The sequence below is a fragment of the Peromyscus californicus genome, unplaced genomic scaffold, assembly GCF_007827085.1.
Source record: "Peromyscus californicus insignis strain IS unplaced genomic scaffold, ASM782708v3 Scaffold_3__1_contigs__length_106647218, whole genome shotgun sequence".
Classification (NCBI taxonomy): domain Eukaryota; kingdom Metazoa; phylum Chordata; class Mammalia; order Rodentia; family Cricetidae; genus Peromyscus; species Peromyscus californicus.
In genome coordinates, this window is record NW_026294551.1 from 33,326,253 (window position 1) to 33,341,310 (window position 15,058).

Below are 15,058 nucleotides of genomic sequence, written 5' to 3' on the forward strand. Positions count from 1 at the left end.
TTCCAGTCCCCAACCTCCGTTTCAAACTCATTCCAGACTGAAGAGCTGTGACCAAGCATGAGGTTGATTCAGGCTGCCTTTACATTTTGTTTTGCTTTGTTTCTCAACCCAACGGTGGGTTTTGACGTGAGTATCATTTTATGTTGAAAGCAATCTCGTTGCTCTGTGGACATCTGAGACAGGAGATTAAAGCATCGTGAAACAGCGTCTGTCACATATTCATACACACGCACACACGTACACACCCCCTGCACTCAGGGGCTCGTCAAATGAGCATGTCCCTCACGTTTCCACCGTGCTTGAGCAATGAACCATTTAACCAAACTGGAAACAAAGCCCGCTGGCTGGCTTCAGAAATCTTTTCAACACCATCTCCAGCTTTATTAATGCTCCGTAGTTACGTTGGGGGAAGTTATTTCTTCTGAATTCACTGATGTAAATCTTGTATTGATTTTCTCCTGGAGTACAAAAACATTGATTGCTCTCTCCTCTTTTATTTTTAGAGGATACTTAGAAAAAGAAAACGTAAAGTTACAAAGTGAGGCTCATTCTTTCCTTGCCCCCACGTGCTACTCCTATTCTTTAAGAATAGCCCTCACCGCAAATGAATTCTCACTGTAGTTTTAGCAAGTTCTTCCTTGCTCACAAAATGATCCCTACCCAGAGACTTAAAGCAGGGGCTCTGGGTCTGATGGCCTAGACCTCCATCTTGATGTAACTTGGAGTCAAGCTTTGATTTTGCCACGCTGGAGTCTTTTTTTCTTTGATGTGTGGTGTGTGTAGTATGGTGTGTGTGTGTGTGTGTGTGTGTGTGTGTGTGGTATATGTATGTGTGTGGTATGTGTATGTGGTGTGTATGTGTGTAGATACATGCATGTGCCCATGCCTGTGGAGTTCAAGTTGACATCAAGTGTCTTTTTCAATGGCTCCCCACCAGTTTTTGAGACGAGTCTCTCATTGAACTTGGTCCTTGCTGATTCCACTAAACCAACTGGTCAGTAAGCTCCAGGAATCTGCCAGTGTCCACTCCACCAAACCCTAGTGCTGGCAATATACATGTTTGGCACTGTGCCTGACATTTTCACGGCTGCCTAGGATCCTAGCCCAGGCCTCCACGTTGGTGTACCAAGCACTTTACTGATTGAACCTTTTCCCTAGCCTCCTGCTTGACCCGAGAACCTAAAACCATCATGCTGTGGGGCTTTCAAGATTTGCTTGTTTTGTTTGTTTGTTGTTGTTGTTGTTGTTGTTGTTGTTGTTGTTGTTAAGGTATTTAGAATCTCCTTGTCTTCCAGCATCTAGTTCTCAAATGACAACTCACCTCCAGCCTTTTGGTCATGTTCTACCCCCTTCTTCCACCTCCCAAAATGTCACCAAGTCAGGGAGCAGTCCTCACTCCTTTGGTGTGTGACCTCCTAATGACCTTTCAGCTCTTTCATCTTGAGCACTGAATCTTCTGGGGAGCCCTTTGGACCCCCATACCAATAGACGTCATCATGACAGTGATACACAAATTATAGTCTTCTGCTGACTTTTCCATGTTCTCCTACAGTCTCTGAACGCCTCAGAAGGGATTCAGTCTTACTCTGCATCAGGCAATGCACCCGCCAGCAGGTCACCTGCCAGGTGAACAGAAGGGGGAGTGACAATGAGTGGTCACAGAGTGCCTTCTCAAAGCTGACCTGGGATTTGGATGGTCAAGAGTCCAAATGAGGGGGAAACTCAGAGAGATAAAAATGCAGGGTTGGGTGGATTTGGTAGCTGGAACCACTACACCCACCTGAAATGGGGTCAGTTTCCAGTTTATGTCTCACTCTGTTGAGCTCCCGTCTCCTTGTTATCTTGAGCTTTGAGAGGATAAGGAAGACTAGACATTATCACAATAAACACCCATCCAAGGCAACAGGAGGAGAGTACTGGGGTGACTGATATGGAGGTGAGCCCAGGCTGACGTAGGTATCTGTGCATCTGTTTGAGAAGATGAGTTGGACCTCCTGGGGTAGCTCACGCCAGGAGCTGTTTTCAGAAGCCTGAAGAGCCTGGGTGGGGAAGGAGGGCAGAAAGGCAGCAGTGTGCATTCCCGAGTGTGTGTCTGGAAGGAGGGTTCCTACATAGTGTGTGTTGTGTGTCCATGCACACGGTGCAGGTGGCTGCCCTAGCATATTTGCACTTATTATTGTCATACGCATTGGGACATCCTATCGCCCTCCAGCAAATATGTGTGTCCGGGAGTAGGTACCTGTGGGAATCCACAAGGGTCTTCCGTGGGGAGTGGAAAGTAAGTCCTCGAGCATTTGGAGTTTAAATCTATATTAATTGGACAACGGTTGTCTTTTGCAGGCTACTTGCTGGTCTAGCAAAAAGACTGTAGCATTACATCCATTTTCCTTTTGAAATACTAGGTCATCTATGATATTTAAAAAAAAAAAAAAAATCCAGAGCCCAGAACCAAATACTGCTTGTTTTGAAAAGTATGTGACAGAGGTTGCTGGGTTTCCTTTCCACAGAAAAACGTTGAGTTTCTCCTCACTTCAGACCTCAGCGTAAGAAAGAAACCCGGGGCCAAGCCTGCCCACCCAGGAGAGTCAGCCCAAAGCTCAGAGGCAGCAAAGCAAAGGGGAGAGATATGCCTGCCGGCATCACCCCCCCCACACACCCACCCACCCCCCAGGCCCCCCACATCAGGGCAGGCTAAACATGCAGAGGCTCCTGTCTCCAGGGTGGAGAGAGGCGCCCTCGTTAAAACTCAGATAAACAGTTTATCAGGAGATGAATGAACCACCGGGCTCCAGAGACGGCTCCCCTTCACCAGCGTGGAGCCAGATGGGGGGGGGGGGCACTGACGGAGGGAGCCAAGGGGCTGTCAGGCCGGGGCAAGCCAGTCAGTGCTCCTCTCCTCCTTTGGTCTTAAACGTTTTCTCTATTTTGGGAAGTGTGTCTCGAATGTACGGGCCTGCTTCCTCAGGCCAGCCCGCACTTCAAAGCCGTGTTCCCCTCCTTCTTCTCTGGCTCCTCTTCCTCTCCTGCTTTACAACTTCATTCCTCTAACTAGACTCCTGTCTGCAGTCGGACATCCATGATCACAACGCACTCAGAAGTTAAGCTGCGTCTCTCAGCCTTCACCAGGGCGGGTGGAGGGCTGATGCAGATGTAGCCAGGACTGCCTCAGCTCCCAGAAGACCACAGGAACACGCCGCTCCATCTGCTTGGCCAGAGGGAGGTGGGTTATGATACCTGTACCTTCAATCAAGTCAAGGGATATCGGCACCTCCTGGTAATCAAGAGAAGAAAACGGCAAGCATCTTAACCCTCTCACTCCCTCTCTCTGTGAAAATGTGTAGCTAGAGTTTTCCTGCCTGGCCCACAGTCAGGACAAATCTCTCTCACCCGCCAGTCCCACAGCCACTCAGACCGGACCAAGTAAACACAGAGACTTATATTGGTTACAAACTGTATGGCTGTGGCAGGCTTCTTGCTAACTGTTCTTACAGCTTAAATTAATCCATTTTATAAATCTATACCTTGCCACGTGGCTCGTGGCTTACCAGCATCTTCACATGCTGTTTGTCATCGTGGCGGCTGGCAGTGTCTCTCTGACTCAGCCTTCCACTTCCCAGCTTTATTCTCCTCCTTGTCCTGCCTATACTTCCTGCCTAGCCAATGGCCAATCAGTGATTTATTTACTGACCAATCAGCAACACACTTGACATACAGACCATCCCACAGCAAAAATGTGTCAGATATCACTTAGTGGGGCAGAATCCAAAGGTGATGACTGTCATGTGTCTGGGATGGTGCCAGACACAAAAGGTGGTCATTCTCATGCCTTCCCCTTTACGGTGTCTCACGGTCCTCTCGATTTCTGATGTCATAGATTGCGCTGGAGAAGTAAAGTGATTCACTGAAGGTCTCACAGCAGATTTTCAGACATCAAATCCTGCGTCCCTTGGACATCTTCCACAGCCGCCTCAGGCCTTCTCTTTCAGGACCACATGGAAGTAAGAAAACATGCATACAGTTCCCCCCAGGTCCTCTTTCTGTGACATGGACCTGTCCAAGCAATGGTTTGAAAGAATCCTTCAGTTCTTTGTCAGGAATACGTTGCAAGACATACAGCTGCCATGGGGACTGGCCAAGGCAGACCCACATTGTAGTTGTTGATTGGACTTCCTATAAAAGCTAGTGAAGCCCAGAGCTCCAGCCAGTCCAAATGCAATGACAGCCTGGTCAGGAGCTCAGCTGGCAGTCACTCCTCCCTGGGTGCACATCCCACTCACAGTTTCCTTTCAGAGAAATCCCTCCCCCTTTCTGTGGGCTGGTCAAGCTCCATCTTCAAGTGCCACAGAATCAACTAAATGGATCAGCTATGGGAGTACACCCAAGAAATTCTATTGCCTTTACTCCTGAAGATTGGCGACCCTGAAGGGGCGGCTCAACCATACACACTCAGAGCATGGGTGTTGGCCTTGACTTCCAGCAGCCTTCCAACCCTTTCAGTCCTCTCTTGTTCCAACCAGAGGGGGCTGATCAATGGAGGGCAGAGGGACTCTCCAAATGAACATCCACTGAAATACCACTCAGTACCCACTCAGCCCTAAGCACCCTGCTTATTGAGAGATCCTTGACCTGCTGTAGACAGGACCATTCTGACAGATGTGCAGTATCCTCACTTCACAGATGAGAAGGAAGCTGGCTGGGGCAAGGGTCACACGGCTGATGAGTGGCAGGACCAGGATTCCAACCTTGCTCCACTCGGTGCAGAAGTTATGTTTGTGTTGAACCTCCATAGATGTCGCAGCAATTCTTCCTCTACTCAGCATATCCCAAGATCCTTTGGCTCTCCCTCATCTAGTGTGGCTCCTTTTTCTTTCAGACTCGTAGCCTATGTCTGAAGTATCCTCTTCTCCCTCATCAGATGGCTACATCACTATCCTTTATCCAGACTAGCTAAAGTTCAGTTGTACCATTAAGATATTGGTCATGCTAGTCTCTAAGAGCAATGACCCGGAGTTAATTGGTACCTGAGTATATGGCTGCTCTCCAGTGTAGTGCAGAGCGGGGCTGCAGCCTCCCCAAGTGTGTGTGGCATTTCCCAACTCCACAAGTGTAGTTTGAGAACCCAATAACTCATATGATAATTGCCCTGATACTTTTTTAGTTCATCCTAATGCATTGTTAAATTCCAGGCAACCCTTAAAAAGGATCAGGAATTGTTACATTTATCGAAAGAAAGCACAGGCTAAAGAAACCGGTGGGCAACGCTAGTTGACAATTTTATGGTGATCTATGGATCTTTTCAATGTCCTTTAAGTACCTCCTTCCCATGCTTGTCATCTCTCCCCTCTGGGGACTGCAGACGTCTTGGCTGTGGGGTGGGGTCCCTGCTTAGTCACCTTCCATTTGTCTCTCCTTCTGATCTTCATGTGGTGGGTTCTCCATTCATAAGTGTTCCAATCCATCAGCAAGTGTGTTTGGGTTCCTGCTCCTTTCTTTGCTGTTCAGCCAAATCTATTCAGCCTGAATAGAGGACAGAAGGCTCTGGGTTGGTTTTTAAGCAAAAACAGGTGATTTGTGGCTGGAGAGGTGGCTGAGTGGTTAAGGGCATTGGTTGTCCTTCCAGAAAACCTGGGTTCAATTCCCAGCACCCACCTGCTGGCTCACAACTGTCTGTACTTCAAATTCCATGTGGGCAGCCATGGTATATAGACATGCATGCAGGCAAAACTCTCATACACACAAAACAAAATAATAATAAATTTAAAAAACACAAGTGATTTGACATTAAAATAAAACATGCACACAGATAATCTGAAAGAGAAAACAGCACAGTAAATGGTTGCTAGTTGGAACTTACCCTGTCTCAGGAGGATTGGACTGGAGTTTATCGTCTCAAGTCTTTACTGAAAAATTACTTTCTTAGTTAATTCGCAGCAGTGACAAAATTGCTCTGGAACATTTAATCTCATCAGACAACAAACCAATGCCAAACCACCATAAAACTTATCAAGTCAGGCGGTGGGTGGCGCATGCCTTTAATCCCAGCACTTGGGAGGCAGAGGCAGGTGGATCTCTGTGAGCTTGAGGCCAGCCTGGTCTACAGAACCAAGTTCCAGGACAGGCACCAAAACTACACAGAAAAATCCTGTCTCAAAAAACAAAAACAAAAAATAAAACAACAACAACAAAAAGCTTATCAAAAATCTGCAAGACAGCCACAAATTATTTGCAAACTAGACCATTCTTTTTTTAATTAGATTTATTCATTTTATTTTATGTATGAGTGTTTTGCCTGCATATATGTCTGTGCACCACATGCATGTTTGGTGTCCACAGAGGTCAGAAAAGGGTGTCAGATCCCCTGGAACTGGAGTTAGGGATGTCTGTGAGCCACCATGTGGATGCTGGGACCAGAACTGGGGTCCTCTGCAAAAGCAGTCAGTGCTCTTAGCCACTAAGCCATCCCTCCAACCCTAAGAACTACACCAATTTTTAAAAACCAATGATTGTTCACCATTTTTGTTTGTATGGGAGATAGGTTGGCCCAGAACTCGCTGTGTAGCCCAGGCTGGCCTCAAACTCATGGTTCTCTTTCCTCAGCCCCACAAGTGCTGGGATCACACCAGTCCCAAGAGGCCATTTTTGTTTCCAGCAGTTATTAAAGCAAGACCTCATTGTAGACAGAACCCAGGGGGTCTAATTCTACTAATCTAGACGTCACAATTGAGGGAAGTGTTTGCACCTGAAACTGGCCAACCCTCTCTACCGCTAACGTCGTACAGAAAGGTCATACAACAAAGTGCTTTCCTCCTTAGAGGGTTCAAAGGAAAACTGTGTCTTTGGGGGTTTTTTGAGGCATGATGCCGAGACATCCCAGCTCCCACTCCTGGTGAATTCCGGAGCCACTCATTCTAAGTGTCTCTCCTCCATGTCCTTCCAGACTCCAAACCCATCACCATAAAGGAATTGAGTTGGATCTTGATCCAGCTCTTCATCCAAAATAAAAATGGTGGGAGGTGTCACTTCAGCTCCCATTTCCCATCAAAGGAATAATACTTTCTTTTCAATAAGCAGTGACCCTTGGATGGGAAAGGGGAGGTGAATTTGGATTAGTGATCTAAGTCAGTGTCTTAGAACTACAAGGCGGTAGAGCTCAAAATGACATGCTATCAGGTCATTAATCCAAAGACTAAAGCGAACAGTCCACACAAGTGACTTCCTTCCAAGGTCATCATAGATGTGCCAAGGTAGACGACATCCAAAACTCGGGTTCCTTTCCTTCTAGTACATTTCTGCTTTTCTAGCACCTCTCGGCCCAATGAGGCCATTTACCCCAGCCAGATGGTGCAAACCCACGTTCTTGTGGAATCTGAGTACCTTGGAGAAAAATCTCAGGACGTTTGTTCACACTAACGGCCTGGAGATCTTAAGAGAAAACATCCAGAATCATACAGTACTAGTCAATACACACAAAAACGGCACAGACACAGAATTTGAAATTGAGGCAGGCAGAGTGGGCTGCCTACAAACCCACCCAGCCTACACACCACCCCCAAGCCAGCACCAGGTGCAGGGAACACAAAGGACCAGCAGAGGGCGCGCCGCCCCCAGGGAGGCGAGAGCTAGTTGTACCGAGCTGTGAGGGTTAGGGGAGCAACATGCCAGGAGGATGCACCCCTATCTCTCCGCCACTCGTCGTGCGGGACCGGGCCAAGGAGGAGGATGAGAAGACCACCACCCCCTCTACGTGGGCCTGAGGAGCAGAAGAGCAGGAATGCTGCCTAGGAATTGCATCACGCTGTGCAACACTGCGGCTCTTGGACTCACTGTGTGTGTGTGTGTGTGTGTGTGTGTGTGTGTGTGTGTGTGTGTGTGTGTGTGTGTGTGTGTGTGTATTTGGGGGGAGGGGATTTAAACCAAGCCCCAGCCGAGAGAGAGGGAAAAAAAGAGACGCACCAGGGAAAACGTTCCATGCACATGGAGAAATTTCTTGCTGAGAACTGCATTGAGAAACGAACCCAGACATCTCCCCGCTGCTTCCCTCCCGGTGCAAAGCACTCAGCTAGTGAGAGTCCCCTAGCCTCACCTCGACAACCCCACACCCCTTAACTCCAGCCCTGCACCCTCCAGCCTGGCTCCAGCGCCGCCGAGAGCTTTCCCCGGGACTGGCCCTGGCGGGGCGCCTAGAGCCCCATTGCATTGCTCCAGGAGAAAGGAGGGGGGCGGTGCATTTTGCAGGAGGAGGAGAACCGGGGTGGGGGGGGGGGAGAAAATTGCGCGGAGACCTGCCAAGCGCCACCGCCGCCGCCGCCACCGCCGCTGCCGCGCCGCCGCCGCCGCCGCCGCCTGTGAGCTCCGGCGGGCAGCCCGACTGTCGGCTTCCCGGGGCATCTGGGTCCGGCGGGGCACAGCCCTGGGCGCTGCCGGAGCCGCCGCCGCCGCCGCCGCCTTCGCGGCCAGTGCAGTCGCTCCCCCCACCCCCCCACGAGCCCGTGCGGCTCCGGCTCCTCGCGGGTGGAGGAGTGGGGGGGTGGGGTTGTTGTTTGGGGGGAAGAAGGGGGAGGGGGCAACGCGGAGAGAGTCAGTGGTTTCCATGGTGATGGAGCTGAAAGTGCAGGAAATTTAAAGGCTTGGACCCTGCGAGACAGACAAACCGGTGCCAACGTGCGCGGACGCCGCCGCCGCCGCCGCCGCCACCGCCGCTGGAGTCCGCCGGGCAGAGCCGGCTGCGCAGCCCGTAGCAGGCGGAGGGAAGTGGCCCAGGACCCGCTCGACCCGCGGCGCCGCACAGAGAGGCAGGACGCCGAGCGGCCGGAGGAGGAGGAGGAGGAGGGAAGAGGCTCGTCCACGCGCCCTGCGCCGCCGGCCGCCCGGGAGAGCAGCGAGGAGCCGGCGCCCCCAGCGCCCCACGGTCGCGCTGGAGTAATCTCGGATGCCCGGCCGCGGTCGCCTTCCCAAGTAGAGCGGCGGGGGGGAGTTGCGACCAACTCGTGCGCGTCTTCTGCGCCGCGGCGGGAGCCGGCGCTGCGCGACCCGCTCTCCTCGCGGCTCATGCTGCCCGCCTTGCGCCTGCCCAGCCTCGGGTGAGCCGCCTCCGGAGGGACCGGGGAGCGCGGCAGCGCCGCGGGCTCGGCGTGCTCTCCTCCGGGGACGCGGGACGAAGAGGCAGCCCCGGGGCGCGCGCGGGAGGCATGGAGCGCTGCCCCAGCCTGGGGGTCACCCTCTACGCCCTGGTGGTGGTCCTGGGACTGAGGGCAGCACCGGCCGGCGGCCAGCACTATCTGCACATCCGCCCGGCGCCCAGCGACAACCTGCCCCTGGTGGACCTCATCGAACACCCAGACCCTATCTTTGACCCTAAGGAGAAGGATCTGAACGAGACGCTGCTGCGCTCGCTGCTCGGGGGTCACTACGACCCGGGCTTCATGGCCACTTCGCCCCCCGAGGATCGGCCCGGAGGGGGCGGGGGACCGGCTGGGGGTGCCGAGGACCTGGCGGAGCTGGACCAGCTGCTGCGGCAGAGGCCGTCGGGGGCCATGCCGAGCGAGATCAAAGGGCTGGAGTTCTCCGAGGGCTTGGCCCAAGGCAAGAAGCAGCGCCTGAGCAAGAAGCTGAGGAGGAAGTTACAGATGTGGCTGTGGTCACAAACCTTCTGCCCGGTGCTGTACGCGTGGAACGACCTGGGCAGCCGCTTTTGGCCGCGCTACGTGAAGGTGGGCAGCTGCTTCAGCAAGCGCTCGTGCTCTGTGCCCGAGGGCATGGTGTGTAAGCCGTCCAAGTCTGTGCACCTCACGGTGCTGCGGTGGCGCTGTCAGCGGCGCGGGGGTCAGCGCTGCGGCTGGATTCCCATCCAGTACCCCATCATTTCCGAGTGTAAGTGTTCCTGCTAGAACTCGGGGGCCCCCTGCCCGCGCCCAGACACTTGATGGATCCCTACCAACGGCCCCCCACAGCCTCCAACCAGTTTCACCACCCTCTAGCGAGGGTTTTCAATGAACTTTTTTTTTTCTTCTTGGCTACAGAGACTCGGCTTTCTGGTTCATGTAATGCACTGTTTAACTGTGTAGGAATGTATATGTGTGTGTATATACGGTCCCAGTTTTAATTTACTTATTAAAAGGTCAGTATTATACGTCAAAAGTTACCGGCTTCTACTGTATTTAAAAAAAAAAAGCAAGCAAAAGGAAAAAAAAAAGAGCAGAGAAAAGAGAGACTTATTCTGGTTGTTGGTAATAATGTTAACCTGCTATTTATATCCCAGTGCCCTTCGCATGGCGAAGCAGGGGGGGAAAGTTATTTTTTCTTAAAAGTACAAAGAGAGGGGGAACTTTTGTAGAAGGACTTTTTAAAAAAGCTATTTTCCATTCTTCGGAAAGTGTTTTGATTTTCCTTAGACCTCGAAGAAGCTATAGAGTTCAATGTTATTTTACAGTTATTGTAAATATAGAGAACAAATGGAATGACTAATCATTGTAAATTAAGAGTATCTGCTATTTATTCTTTATAATATCCCGTGTAGTAAATAAGAAAGAAGTGCAGAACAGGATTAAAGAAAACCACTAAAACCGACTGGGCTCGACACTGTGATTCACTGTGTTGGTGATTGATGGGGGGTGGGGGGTGCCGCCGCGCTTACTATTCCTATTGGGAGACAAGCTCATCGTTCAGGACTCCCCTCCTGTGGGGTGATGAAGGTGACTGTAAAATTTTCAGTGGGGGTGGGTGTTATTCTCAAACCCTATCTTTTAAGTATCATGTGGCCTCCACCGAGTCTCCCTGGGTACCCTCCCCCGTGACACCAAAGCTCAGGCCTGTAGTGACCTCGACACCCCAGCCGGCCCCCTGGAGCTGACCCCGGGCTGGGCCGATGAGGGAGGGAGGGAGGGGGGCGGCTGCTTTGTCCAGGCTGACAGGCCCTTCACAATGGGGACACGTGTCTTTCACACCTTCCCTGGGGGCGGAGTACCGCTGAAACTTGACCCCCGAGGAATGGGGGGGGGTCAGAGCAGGCCCACCCAGATCCCGCCACCCCTCCCTCCTTGCACCCCCACCACAATATCCAGCCCTTGTTAACCCTTTGCATGCCCGGAAACCACGGTGGTTGGTGCTAAAGCGACCCCTTGAATTCAACTACATAGAACCTTGGGGATCCTGCAGGTCTGGAGCCCCCACATCCCAGGCCCACAGCTGACGTGGGAGAGATAATTTGGATATTTGACACTCACCTGGGCCTTCTCCAGGACCTAAGGAAGACTGAGGTCCCGAATTTCAGAGGGGTGTGAATTTGAGTATGAGTCATTACCTCTGGGATCTGCAATTGGGGGGGGAGGGGACACACGACCCCTCCCTGGCACTTACTCCATTTGGGGGTTGAGAAGGGAGGAGAAATCAGAATGGGATCTTTGCGCTTTAGAATTAGATAGAGGCAAATTTACCCCTTAAAGATTCGGGCAAATATCACTGCACCCCACCCCTTGAAAATCCAACTTCTTGGGACCGACTCTGGACTCTTGCGTGCATCCCTCCGCCTCAGTCCCCAGTGGCGCCCATCCACACAGCTCCACGTGGGCCGGCTTCCTGACACCGCTCCCCGCTCCTTTTATTTATCTTGGACTCCACAGTCGCTCTCCTTTGCTCCCTTCCCCACCCCCTTGCCACCTCGTCGCGCCTCCCTCCGGGCCTCGGGTCCTCCGTCCCTCCTCCCCCCCCCCGTCCCTCCTCCCCCCCCCCGTCCCGCCCCCCCCCCCCCAGTCCAGAGTCGCAGCGAATCTATGCTAATTATTTCAAACCTGCGCCCGGGTCCCCAGCTCAGACTCAAAGCCCCGGGCCCCGCCCTCCCTGTCCCTCCAGCCCGGCGCTTTCTTCCCTCCCGACGCAGCCTCGGTGGCTCCTCATTTCAATAGCCTGGCCCGGGAGCCGGAGCCCCCTCCCCGGCGCTGCCTCCGTCAGTCGTGGGACAGACGTTAGGGTATTCATTAACTGGGAGCCGAGGAATAACGGCATTATTCCCCCCAGAGAGGGCACCCTGCCCCCGCGACTATCTGAGGCTTCATTGTAAAAGGATTAAAAGTTAAAGACCTCCATCTTATGATTCTTTCATTTAATCTTTCTGGCGCCTGGGAGACATGCTCGATGGATGATGGCTTTTAAAATATTCCTAATGTCGGCTACCTTAAGACTCCAAGCCGGGCAAACAAACGTAATTTATTTCCAGAAGAAAGAGGATATTGAGATGTTTAAGTTTATGAACCGCCTTCCCCATGTATATTTGTTAAGTTCTGACAAATACCCAAATAACGTTAAAATCAGCCATTCATCACTTATGAATTTATGCAAAACTTTCTGTGCCCCGGGCCAATATTTTTGTAGACAGAGTTTCACTTGCGAGGGGCGGAGGAGGTAGGGAGGAGGGACGAGGAGGGGGCTTGGGTCGGGGGTTGGGGGGGGGCAAAGCAAGAATTTTCATGCCTGGTAAACACGCGAATTATGCGAAGAGAGTTATTCCCAGCTGGGCGGGCAGCCAAAACTCGGAGAGCGCGCGGAGGCCAGCGCCCCCACCCCCACGTTGGTAATGTCATTGGATTACAATGCGAGGTCTTCCCTCCGCGACGCCCCCTCCTCCCGCCGCGGGCCCGCCCGCCCGCCCGCACCCCTCCTCCCCACCCCTGCCCACTTGGAAAACCCGCTCGCAGCCGGCGAGCTTCTCGGCTTTCAGAGCCAGGAGCCAGGGTGAGCTGGGAGGACCCGGGCTGCAGACGTGACGGGCCACAGACCACCGCACTGACAGACCCGGAGGGCTGGCGCAAGGAGGCTCACAGAGAACGCGCACAGAGAACCCTGCAGGCCGCAGGCGGTCCCAGAAGAAGAAGGCAGGAGGCGCTGGTCCTGGAAGGAACGTGTGTGTGCCTGAAGATGCACGGCCCTGGCCGCTCTCTCCTATTATGATTAGTATGGATACTATAATGCTAAGGGAGAGAGCTGTACGCAAAGAGGCGATGTCCCCGCGGTCACCTACTGCCTGTCTCCTGGGAGGAGGAAAACTGATCTAGGAGTCCTCTTTGGCTGTGGAAGTCTGTGTCTATGAACTGATGCAGCTGCTGAGGGACCGTGTCTTTCCCCATGGAGATTTATAGCTATCACAGACACATTGCCTTTGACAAACCCAGTACCCACCAGAGTACAGAGGGTCGGAGTAACCCAGCACTCCCACCAGTATTGTGAGGGTTCCTTCTCTTTCTCAATTGCTTCCCTTATTTCCTGCCACCCTTTCAACACCTAGCCACCCTCCACACTCAAGGAAACTGAGGTCAAATGTCCACGGAAGGCCCCACGGCCCCCAGAGTCTGGGAACGGGATCTGGCTCCCTGTTGAGACAGAGAAGCCGGAGGTCCATTATCAGTCTTGCTTGAGACTCCTGGGAAAGGGGGTTGAAGCTTGGTGGCAGCTGCAGGAGGAAGCTGGCTGTGTATTAAGAGCTCTTAGCTGTGCTAGAAGGGGACAGCAGGGGGAGGGCCCAGCCCATATTGGTATTTTGAAGGGGGTGATTCATCCTTTTTCTTTAATGCTCTTGGAATGTCAGGGCTGGAGGGGAGCTTAGATTCCATTACCCACCATTCAATTTGCTGATGAGAAGAGTCCTCAGCAGCCGCTTGCTGACATCACATAGACTAATACCCTTCCTTGGCTTTGACTAGCCTCTCTCTCTCTCTCTCTCTCTCCTTCCTTTTTCCTTGTTCTTTAAGAAAATTTATTGGTGGGAAAGAGTTCCCAGATGACACCATCCCAGAGGCTCCTCAAGCTGGCTGGCTGATCTGTCGTACCCATTCGGCAGGCATACATTAAGAGCTTGTCTGAGACCAAGCACTGAGCTAGACCCTTTGGGCCTGTTCTCACCTGAGCCCTCTCATTTCCAAATAAGGAAGGCGAAGCTCAGAGAATTTAAATGTCTTGCCCAAGACCACACAGTGATACAGTTAGGGTTCAAAACCCAAGTCATCACCAAAGCCTATGCCTCTCCTTGAGAGTTCTTTCCTCCAAGGACTTGAGCACCCACCTTGGGAAATAGTGTGTGCCACTCCACGTACAAGTCAGCCTCAATGCAGGCAGTTTGTGCATCCATTTACATGCCGTTTTCCCATCCCACGCAATGTAATAGGGGATGAGAAATGAGTGAGACCCGGCACAATGGAAGAGGATTCACACCATCAAGGGGAAAGGCCAGAGGGGAAGGTTCACGGGTGAAGAGCACAGCCAGGAAAGGTGTCTGACTAAAGTCTCAGTAAGCAAGTTTACTGAACGAGATCAGGAGAGAAAAAGGGCATTTGGACTGAGAAAGCAGAATACATAAGTGAAAGAACAGTGTTGGAGAAGTATCTGTGTGTTTGGGAAATAGCTCAAACTTTAGCATAGGCTGGATTCATGCCGAGAGAGCAGGCAATAAAGTCAGAAAAGCAGGCTGAAGCCAGATGAGGGAGGACTGTGAATGCCAGCTACAAGCCCCAAACCTTATTTCTCAAGCGATAGGGAGAGCCCTTAAATAGGGCAGAGATACCACTTGAACCTCACAGCAAGAGGAACCATTTATTCATTCAGTCAACATTTGGGGTGCACTATTCTGGTTATGTGTTAGTATATACAACAAGCAACCTCAAAATCAAGTCTTAAAATAACCAGTTAGCTTTGCTCATGGTTCTCTAAGTTACGAGAGTTTACCCATGATACTCAGGGTGTCAGCTGAGCACTGGCAGATTGACTCTCAAAAGGGCAATTTCGCACCCGGCTGTGAGCCAGCTCAACCAGCATGCTGACCAGAGCCCCCACACCAGCTTCTCCATGTGCTTTGGGTTTTCTCACAGCATAATGGCTTCAGGACAGCTGGACACACTTGGCAGCTCATGGCTCTGAGAGAAAGTGTCTCCAGAGGCTCAGACGGTGACGGCAAGGCATCTTCTAACTGTCAGGAAAGTCTTGTGACACCATTTCCAGCTTAGTCTACTGGTTAAGCAAGTCTCTCAGACCAGCCCAGTCGCAAGGGGAAGGACACCAACCACTACCTCTCCAT

General features: G+C 52.0%; 2 protein-coding genes across 2 annotated transcripts; one reads left to right on the forward strand and one right to left on the reverse strand.

The window, feature by feature from the left end:
- Positions 1-2,681: 2,681 nt before the first annotated feature.
- On the reverse strand, positions 2,682-13,118 carry LOC128122542 (translation initiation factor IF-2-like). The gene is made up of 4 exons (XM_052758195.1): positions 13,013-13,118; positions 12,671-12,834; positions 8,283-9,608; positions 2,682-5,517 (listed from the first exon to the last, which is right to left on the reverse strand). The coding sequence occupies exons 1-4, from the start codon at positions 13,116-13,118 to the stop codon at positions 5,509-5,511; spliced, it is 1,605 nt and encodes a 534-aa protein (XP_052614155.1). The 3' UTR covers positions 2,682-5,508.
- Positions 8,931-10,566, forward strand: Nog (noggin). Its single transcript, XM_052758154.1, has one exon. The coding sequence runs from the start codon at positions 9,189-9,191 to the stop codon at positions 9,885-9,887; it is 699 nt and encodes a 232-aa protein (XP_052614114.1). The 5' UTR covers positions 8,931-9,188; the 3' UTR covers positions 9,888-10,566.
- Positions 13,119-15,058: the final 1,940 nt, after the last annotated feature.

Bases quoted from the DNA above. Each gene is read 5' to 3' on its own strand.
- Nog (XM_052758154.1), top strand. From the start codon at position 9,189: ATGGAGCGCTGCCCCAGCCTGGGGGTCACCCTCTACGCCCTGGTGGTG.
- LOC128122542 (XM_052758195.1), bottom strand. From the start codon at position 13,118: ATGGGGAAAGACACGGTCCCTCAGCAGCTGCATCAGTTCATAGACACA. The intron at 12,835-13,012 runs GTAGGTGACCGC...TGCGGCCTGCAG, and splicing joins CTCCTCCCAGGAGACAGGCA to GGTTCTCTGTGCGCGTTCTC. The intron at 9,609-12,670 runs GTGGGCAGGGGT...CTTCCTCCTCAG, and splicing joins GCTGCGAGCGGGTTTTCCAA to CTTCTTGCTCAGGCGCTGCT.